At 40.4% G+C, this 9,822-nt stretch overlaps 1 protein-coding gene across 1 annotated transcript in view; it reads right to left on the minus strand.

Moving 5' to 3' along the window:
- The window catches only part of GRIA1 (glutamate ionotropic receptor AMPA type subunit 1), a 515,315-nt gene that overhangs the window by 126,375 nt on the left and 379,118 nt on the right, over window positions 1-9,822 (minus strand). Inside the window, exon 8 of the mRNA XM_007946426.2 lies at window positions 5,771-5,875. Coding sequence (XP_007944617.1) covers window positions 5,771-5,875 — 105 coding nt within the window. The remainder of the gene's footprint in view (window positions 1-5,770; window positions 5,876-9,822) is intronic.

The raw sequence follows: 9,822 nt of genomic DNA on the forward strand, positions 1-9,822 counted from the left end.
CATATTGTAAGGATTAGAATATGCCAGGCTTATATTGACTTTATCTCAATTCTACTTCAGGTTGTTTCATTAAATTTGCCAGCTTTTTTTTTTTTTCCCCCTTACTTGCTGACAAGATCTATGGAAATATGGGACAGAATTGTACACTCCTTGATTGTCCAGCAACATTCAATAAATTTTCCATTCACTTAATAAACAGCCATTTATTTGTATTACTTACAACGTGTCAGTACAGTTTAGGAACTGAAGAAAGAATAAGTAAGACAAATGTGTTACCTGCTCTTGGAGAGTTGACATTCTAGAGGTAAGAAAGTGAAGAAGAGGGGAAGATAGACAATACATTTCCAGACAAGAGGTTAGCAAAGTTTTTTCTGTAAAAGGCTGAGCAGTAAATATTTTAGCTTTGCAGTCTGTACTGTCTCTGCTAGAAATACTCAACTCTGTCATTGTAAGGCAAAGTGATCATGTTATTAGCTGCTGTTGAGTCAATTCCAACTCATGGTGACTCCATGTGTGCAGAGTCCAATTGTACTCTGCAGGATTTTCAAGGTTGTGACCTTTTGGAAGCAGATGGTCAGGCCTGTCTCCCGAGAATCCTCTGGGTATGTTTGAACTTTCAACCTTTTGGTTAGTAGCTGAGTGCTTAACTGTTTGTACCACCTAAGGATTCCTAAAGTAGTCATAAACAATATGTAAACAAATGATGAGTGTGGATGTGTTCCAATCAAGCTTTATTTATGGACACCAAAATTTGAAATTCATGATTTCACATCATGAAATATTCTTGTTTTGTTTGTGGGTTTTTTTTTTACCATTTTAAAATGCAAAACCCATTTTAGCTCATGGACTGAACTAAAAGAGACAGAGAGCTGAATTTTGCCTGTGAGCTGCAATTGATCTACACCTGATCTAGGCCAACAAACCAAGTAGGCATCAGAAGGATTACTTTAGATGACAAAGTCAGGAAAGGCCTCTCTGAAGCAGTTGCCCTTGAGCTGAGGCCTGAATGACAAGGAGAAATGAGCCACATAATGATGCCCTGATACAGAATGCCAGGTAAAGGAACCAAACCAAAAAAACCAAACTCACTGCTGTTGAGTCAGATCCGACTCATAGCGACCCCTCTTTGGGTTTCCAAGGAGGTATTGCTACAAAAGTAGATTGCCCAATCTTCCTTCTGAGGAGTGGCTGTTGGGTTTGAACAGCCAGCCTTCTGGTTAGCAGTCAAATGCCTTAGGCACTATGCCACCAGAGATCCTTGGTAAAGGAACAGCAAGTGCAAGTACCCTGAGGAAAGAGTCAACTTGATGCACTCAAGGAAGAGAAAGATGCCCATGTAGCTGCAGAGTAATGAACTAGGGAAAAAGGAGCAAGACTTGAAGACAGAGGGAAGCAGCATCTGGGTTTTTAAAGATCAAGGTAAGGATTTACATTTTATTTTACTTGCAATAGGAAGCTAGTGAAAAGAAACAATATAAAGTAATATATATTTGAAAATTATTACCCTGGATTTTGTGGTGGAAAATGTCTTATAGTGGGGCATGCTCTTACAGCAGGACTAGTGACTGGCTAAGGGCTACTGAATGATTTACTCCTGGCATGGAAGGTGGCTTGGACTCTGGGATCAGGAGTGGAAATGGAGGGAATTGGTTGGATGGAGGCTATACCTTAGAGCTGTAATATGATTTTCCTATGTCCAAAATTGGGTTGCCAGTATGTAAAGAAAAATTTACTTCCAAAGGACATGTAAGATGCTGAGCTATGAATTTTTGGTATATTAGAAGATTACTTTTGATATCAGCAAGGCTTCATGTCATTCATATCACTTTAGTGACATTATTTCCTGCCTAGCCTTTTCATTCCAGTTATGATCAGAACTCATTATGAACTCAGGGTGAGGATGTAAGAGCTCAAATTATGTTAAAATGAGAAGTAGATTACCTTCAACCAACTCCTGATGAATGTTGTTGGGCAAAGACGGTTAAGTCAACAATGCTGATTTAACGCTTTCATCCTTGATGAAAAAATTGTAAGAGAATTTTCCCTGTATCCTCCCTTGGGCAGAATTCCTACCTGAATGTAATGGAGTATTTTATTCACATACCAGTTGCCTTTAAGTCAGCCCTGACTCATGGTGACTCCATGTATGTCTGAGTAGAACTGTGCTCTGTAGGGTTTTCAGTGGTTGCTCTTTTGAAAGTACTGGTATATTGCTATGTCTTTCTTTCAAGGTCCCTCTAGGTGGACTCAAACTCCAACCCTTTCAGTTAGCAGCTGAGTGTGTTAACTGTACCTCCCGGGGCCTCCTATAGTCACATGTTGTTGTTGTGGGTAGTTGAGTTTATTCTGACTCATAGAGACCCCATGTGACAGAGTGGAATTGCCCCATGGAGTTTCCTAGGCTGTAATCTTTACAGGAGTTGTCTTTTCTTTCACAGAGTCACTGGGTGGATTCAAATTGTGAACCTTTCAGTTGACAGCTGACTGCTTAACGGTTGTACACCAATACTCCTTTATTCACACAACCTCCACCCCACCACCTGTAAAAAAAAAAAAAAAAGCTATCTTCATGTTGATTCAGAGTCATAGCAACTCTGTAGGACAGATTAGAAATGCCCCATAGGGTTTCCAAGGCTTTAATCTCTAGGGAAGTAGACTGCCTCATCTTTCTCCCACAGAGTGGCTGATAGGTTAGAACTATCAACTTTTCAGTTAGCAGCCCAGTTTAACCAGTCCTTTATTCATTAAAAAAAAAAAAAACCACAACTCACTGCTATTCAGTTGATTCTGACTCATAGTGATCCCCATTGGGTTTCCAAGACTGTAAATCTTTAAGTAGCTTGCCTCATCTTCCTCCCAAGGAGCAGCTGGTGGGTTTGAACCACCAACATTCTGGTTAGCAGCCAAATGCCTTTACCTACTACACCACCAGAGCTTCTTCCTTTATTTATATACCAAACAAACCAAACTCATTGCCAACAAGTTGATTCTGACTCATAGCAACCCCTGTTGGGTTTCAGAGGTGGTAAATCTTTAAGGAAATAGATTGACCAGTCTTCCTGCTGAGGAGTGGCTGGTGGGTTTGAACTGCCAACCTTCTGGTTAGCAGTCAAATGCCTTAGGGACTATACCACCAGAGAGATCCCTAAATCAGTGAGGTGGCATTTCTGAATGGGATTTCCCAAGAATTTAGTTTTGGTAGAACCAATGCCTATCATGGCATCTGAAGCTCCTGAGATGTTTAGTGGATAATGTTTAGAGCACACATATTTCCTTGGGATGTCAGATTGAATCCAGATACCTAGAGGATCTATTGGCACATGAGCAGGCAGGATATTAGGTCTGAAGACCAGGAGTGTTTCACCAAGGCCCCAAATCAGGAGGATATAGCTCCTCTTTATTACACACTTCAGGTAAGGCCATGTAATGTTCACAGAAACCAGCACAACAAGGTCATCCCTGAATCTGAGAAATTGCTTTGCTAGGAGGCTGATTGAGTAAAAGGCCTGAAGCCACAGAATGGGAGGAATTGATTTTCTGAAAGTCAGATCCTCTGTAAACAAAGGGTACTTCAGCTTACATTCTAAGAAAAGATTTAGACATTGGAAAGTAAGTTTAAAAACAACCTCAGGAACTGAAAAATAAAGCACAACCATTTGCTTGTGGATTTTAAGGTTTGTCTGTTATTTTTTTGTGCTGATTTATCTATTCCATGGGCTTTCACAGTCTGACTCACCGAAGCTGAAGGCTGACATATAATCTCTGTGCCTTATATTCAAACAGCAAACAAAGAAGAAATAAACAAAGTGCAGACTGAGACTCACAATGCCAGGTGTTACTTTTCTGAATTCCATTCTTCAGGTCATGGGGGAGATAAGAATTGTTTCATTTAATCCTGACAATAACTCTGTGATGTAAAGAGGTGACAAAACCAAGCTCCAGAGAGGCTAAATCACTTGTTCAAGGTCACATGTTTAGTAAACAGTATAACACCAAACCAAACCAAACTCACTGCTGTCAAGTTGATCCTGACTCATAGTGACCCCTCCTTAGGTTTCCAAGGCAGTATCTCTATGGAAGTAGATTGCCCAATATTCCTTCCAAGGAGTGGCTGTTGCGTTTGAACCGCCAGCCTTCTGGTTAGCAGTCAAATGCCTTAGGCACTACTTAATCCTGGTCTGTTGTCTTCTAATGGCAAAGTGTTTAGTTATGCTGCCCATGTTTCTCACGAGATTATGTAAGGCATCATGAATCCTGCAAGTTGGGAGGAGAAGTTCAAAATGTTCAGATTTATGGGTCCCATCTTCAAAAGAAGAACCTCCAGGGACTGGGGCCCAGGAATCTTTATTTTAAACAAGACCTTCAAGTAATTATTCCATTCACTGAAGCTTGAGAATCACTACTATTGCTACAGTGTCTCTACTTCTAAGGAGAAGTTCTTGATGAAGAAAAAAAATCATAAGAAAATGGCTTGCTGCCAGTAGCCTCTGGGTTAAGGTTCAGGGTCAACTTAAAGGGCTGGGACCACTGCTCTTGGGAGTAATTATTGGGGAAGGTCATAGCAAAGGGCAGTAGGTCAACTTGTAAAGGTCTCTAACTTTTCTTCCATGTAGAAAGACAAAGCCCAGCCAGGAAGAGGGATGATGTGATTGTAGGGGTGAGGCATTCCATCGGAGGTGTCAGAACTGAGAATATTCTGACACCTCCGATGGAATGCCTCACCATTACAATCACATCATCCCTCTTCCTGCCTGGACTTTCATTTATTTTAAAGACAGAGACCAAGAAGGAGGTCTGGTAGTGTAGTGATTAAGATATTTGGCTGCTAACCAGAAGGTTACGGTTAGAACCCAGTAGCCAGTCTACAGAAGAAAGGTGGGGCAATCTGCTTCCATAAAAATTTAGAGCTTTGGAAACCCAATGGGTGCTGCTATGAATTGGAATTGACTCAATGGCAGTGAGTTTGGCTTTTTTTGAGAGAGAGGCCAACAGACATGCCAAAGTTCATACAGCTAGGAAATAACAGGGCTAGCCATTAAAGTCTCTTGGTTTTTATTCTTGCTGTTGCACCATCACTTAGTTCCCAGTATATCTAATCTACCATCAATGTATAGCAAATAATCTGGGTTTATTTTAAACCACTCCTTTCCCTTAGAGAATAAAAAAAGAATCAGCATTCATTTATTTTAATTTGGGCAAGCACACATCTGGTCATACACAGTACAAAAATGTCAATTTCTTCCACTATGGAATTTTTTACCCATGAGAGCAAAAGGCCATTCAGAGGCTTTTGAAGGACCACCAGGTTCATGTTCAACAATTTTCTATCTAAGGGCCTGCTCAAAGCCGGACATAAAAGAGCTATATAGCATCTATGCTTTCATCTGCAAGGTTAGGGGAATGCCACACTTCTCATACTTGGAAAAGAAGATGGTCTTGGGAGGAGGCCACATGGCTAATATCCTTTCCAGGGGCAGGAATATCCCCTAATCCTGTCACTCTCCCCACATGTCATCAGGAATGTCCTGATGGTGTCACTCTGATCTACTCAATCATGGCAGTGGCTGCAACAGAATGACCTGGCAGTCAGGGGGTCCCAGCAGCTTAGTGGAGTATTAGTGCCAGAACCTGATGCCTGAGACATTCTGCCACACTGTCTCTTCAAAGAGATACAGTTGAGAAAAGCTGGGTGTACAGAGGCCTAACCTCTGGTCTGAGCCCCAGCTTAGCACTCTTTTCACTGTAGAATGGAAGAAAAGGTAGCCCTTACCTTTCGGATGCCATCATGTTTCATTTCAATTACATGGAGAGTGTAGTTGGTCCGGCGTCCTTTTTCATTAAACTGCACATTTCCTGTCAAGCCTTCAAACCGCACCTAGAAAACCAAACCAAATGGTGAAGGAATGAACACAGAAGTTGCACTTCATGTTTTTGTTTGATTTGTTCAGTGAAAGTACAAATCCAGAATCTGAGAATGTTAAATGGGGAGTAGCATGAATGCAAATCAAAAACCAGTTGTTGTTGAGTTGCCTCTGACTCCTGGTGACCCCACGTGTGTCAGAGTATAACTGTGCTCCACAAGGTTTTCAGTGGCTGATTTTCCAGGTGTAGATTCCCAGGCCTTTCTTCCAAGGTGTTGTGTATAAGCATCACTATTAAAGCACAATCCTCTGTCCCACTGAACTGGGACATCTTAAAATGTCTTTTTCATCTATTACTTTAAGCAATTATTAACAATGGGTTAGAGTAGATACAATATACACTGATTCTTAATTTAAAAAATGTACCACCACACCATCACCACCACCACCACTCCTCAGACACACACCTTCAGCTGAAGAAGCTGAAATTGTCCTGCAAAGGAAAAGGAACAGGTGTGCCTTCACTGGTAAGTCAGAAGAAGACCCAGAGCCAGAAGCTGGCCTTGTGATGTGTGTACTATGCTTCAACATGGTTTCTTATTTCCTTTGTGAGTCCAGGCAATAAAATGCCTGGGATTCTAATGACCTGGACTTGGGAGACTTAGATCTGATATCACACTGCCAACCAAGTGACTATGGATGACAGATTTCTCTAAGTCTCGTTTCCAAAATTCCTGCCCTGTCTACCTGCAATGACAGATAAAATATGAAAGTGCTATGAAAACTTTACATCACTTGACCAAAAAAAAAAAAAAAAAACCACTGCCACTGAGTTGATTCTGACTCAAAGTGACTGTATTGGACAGAGTAAAACTGCCTCACAGGGTTTCTGAGGTTGAAAATCTTTATGGAAGTATGGCCTCATCTTTCTGCCATGGAGTGGCTGGTGGGTTTGAACCACTAAACTTTCAGTTAGCAGCCAAACACTGTAACCACTGTACCACCAAAGCACCTGAGGAGAACCTTTTGTTAAGACAAGTTATGCAGAATTTTAAAGAGGTGTCACTTCGTTACAATTAAATTTGTTTTGGAACTTCTGAAATATGCTGCATGAGATTTCTTTTCCATAAATAGGTCAAAATTTCATGGCCTCATGTCTTCAATCTTGTATTAAAGTCAAGGGGTCAGTATGGGGCTCAAACTCCTATAAGGCTGAGCGTGCTACTCTGTAGGTGACCAAAACAAAACAAAACAAAAAAACCATAGAGTCAATTCTGAGTCATAGCTACCCATAAGATTTCCAAAACTGTAATCTTTATGGAAAGGAGTTCTGGTGGTATAGTGGCTAAGACATTTGGCTGCTAACCAAAAGGTCAGTGCTTTGAACCCATCAACTGCTCCATGGAAGAAAGATGAGGTGGTTTGCTTCCATGAAGATGTATAGCCTTGGAAACTCAATGGGGGTCACTATGAGTCAGAATCTTTATGAAAGTAGATTGTCTCATTTTCCTCTTGTGGAGCAGCTGGTGGATTTGAACTGCTGACTTTCTGGTTAGCAGCCAAATGCCCTAATCACTGCACCACCAGAGCTCCTCTGTAGGTGACCAATGAACCTCGATTTGAACTCTCAAATTGAGGATAAGTCTAGCTGTATAACATCAGCTCAGGGCCAAGAAATCACATTCTGTGATGCTGACCCAGAGGAACCATGGTGGTACAGTGGTTAAATGCTCAGCAGATAACTGTAAGGTTGGCAGTTCAAACCCAGTAGCTGTTTCTTAGTGGCTAAGGCACTTGACTGCTAACCAGAAGGCTGGTGGTTCAAATCCACCAGGCACTCCTCAGAAGGAAGGTTGGGCAATCTACTTCTGTAGTGATACTGCCTGAGAAACCCAAGGAGGGGTCACTATGAGTCAAGTCCAACTTGATAGCACATTATAAAAACAACAACAACAACATTTTTAAAGAAAGGGCTCAGTAGTCATGAGATGTATTTCTGGTACCAGACAGATCTTGTTTAAAAGCTAAACTTTCCTAATCACTGTTTGATCTTGGGAAAGTTACTTGAGTTAGTTCTTAATCAACAGAGTGGATATAACCAGAGTACCTGTCTCACAGGTTTCTGTGAGAACTGAGTTAATGCATGTAAAGCACTTAGCACAGTGCCTGTTTCATACTGAAAACTTCCAAATCATGATTCCAACTCATAGAGATCTCATGTTATCAGAGTAGAACTGTTCCCCACAGGGTTTTCGGTGGTTGGTGTTTTGGAAATAGATCACCAGGCCTTTTTTGGGGTACCTCTGGGTGGAGTCAAACCTCTAACCACTCGGTTATATTAACTGTTTGTATAGCAAGTTTGTAATAAATAAAATAAAAAAAAATGATACTCGTTTTGGTGATGTCTAGTGGAAGGCTAACAGTTAATACACTGCTGGACATTTCAGACTCCTTAATTTGCTACCTAACATTATCTATCTCTGAAAGAAGTATCAATTATGCAGTATTTCCCAAACTCATTTGACAATGGAACCCTTCTTTACAAGCAGCATGTCCAAGAATAAGTAGCCTGAAAAACACAAAAGTACTATACAATGTCATTATTTTGATTAAAAAAAAAAAAAGCAGAAAAAAGCAAGACTAGTACAGACAGATTTATATGGCTTAGAAAGAGACTTTAATTTTTAAGGATAGTAGTCCTTCAAAGCTAGTATCCTAGCACTACTGTTAAACTGTGATCTATAACAAGTATAGATATATATAGTTCCTTTGCCATCAAAAGATGATAGAATAGTTAAATGTCATAAATACTCCTATTTTATCCCTAAGCCTTTTGTAGGGAGATGAAACAATATTGCCATGGTTAATAAAGATGGAATGATGTGAAAACCTAGTCAGTCCCTCATGTGAGTGAGTAGCTGAGAAATTTGGTCCTGTAGTTTGTTGAAAAGAAAGATGGCAAAGAGTTTTGAAAAGACATTGCACTTTGGAGATGAGAGAAAATTTCCCTTTTTTTGGGAAATGGGTTGGATTATTATACAGCACTTTGATTCTCTACTGAGGATATGCAAGAACTTTGATTCTCTCTGAAAGTAAATCAGAGCTGGTAGTCTGGTAAAGATGGGGGCCCACCGTTCAGGAGAGGATTTAAACATTCTGACAGTGAGAGGTCTTCTCCTGGGGCCACTTACAAGTTTTGATCTCCAGGATTCCACCTACCTCTAAGGCTGCTTTGGATGTAGGAAATGAATCTAGATGATAGATCAGATTTTTTTTTCCCCAAGTGGATGAAATCATAAAAGGAGATGATCATAGAACCCTGAATTCAATTGATCTACCTCATAGTCATTAAATAGAATTTATACATTTGTATCACTAGGCTCTGAAGCCACGGCCCCTAACCTCTGAAAATGAGATCCATTATAATCAGTTTTTAAAAATTAAGTGCCTATTGTGCTAAAGACATCTAGGTGGCCATTCAAGATCCTTAATCACTTCCACAGTGCAGAGGTTTTGATGGGAAGTGGCTACCTAGTCAAGGACTATGTTTTTTAGTCCCTCTTGTATCTAAGTTAGGCCATGTGTTTGGGCTTTGGCTAAGGAAACATACAGAAGTGATGTGCATCTCTTCTGGTCTGAACCCTCCAAAATTTCCAGCATGGTCTCCACTTCTTTCTTCTTCAACTATTGGTTGTTGGCAGCCAGAAAGACCCCAGAAGACAGTGATGCTTCCATCAGCTTGAGTACCAGTCTGAGCCCCCAGGCCCAAAATGGGTCACTGAGTATACAAGAAATAAATTTTATTGCCTTAATCATCTGAGATTTCAGAGTTTATCTATTACAGCAACTAGGATTATCTTAACTAACATATTGTAAGGATTAGAATATGCCAGGCTTATATTGACTTTATCTCAATTCTACTTCAGGTTGTTTCATTAAATTTGCCAGCTTTTTTTTTTTT

Source organism: Orycteropus afer, unplaced genomic scaffold (assembly GCF_000298275.1).
Source record: "Orycteropus afer afer isolate SDZICR_OR568_19922 unplaced genomic scaffold, OryAfe1.0 scaffold00160, whole genome shotgun sequence".
Classification (NCBI taxonomy): domain Eukaryota; kingdom Metazoa; phylum Chordata; class Mammalia; order Tubulidentata; family Orycteropodidae; genus Orycteropus; species Orycteropus afer.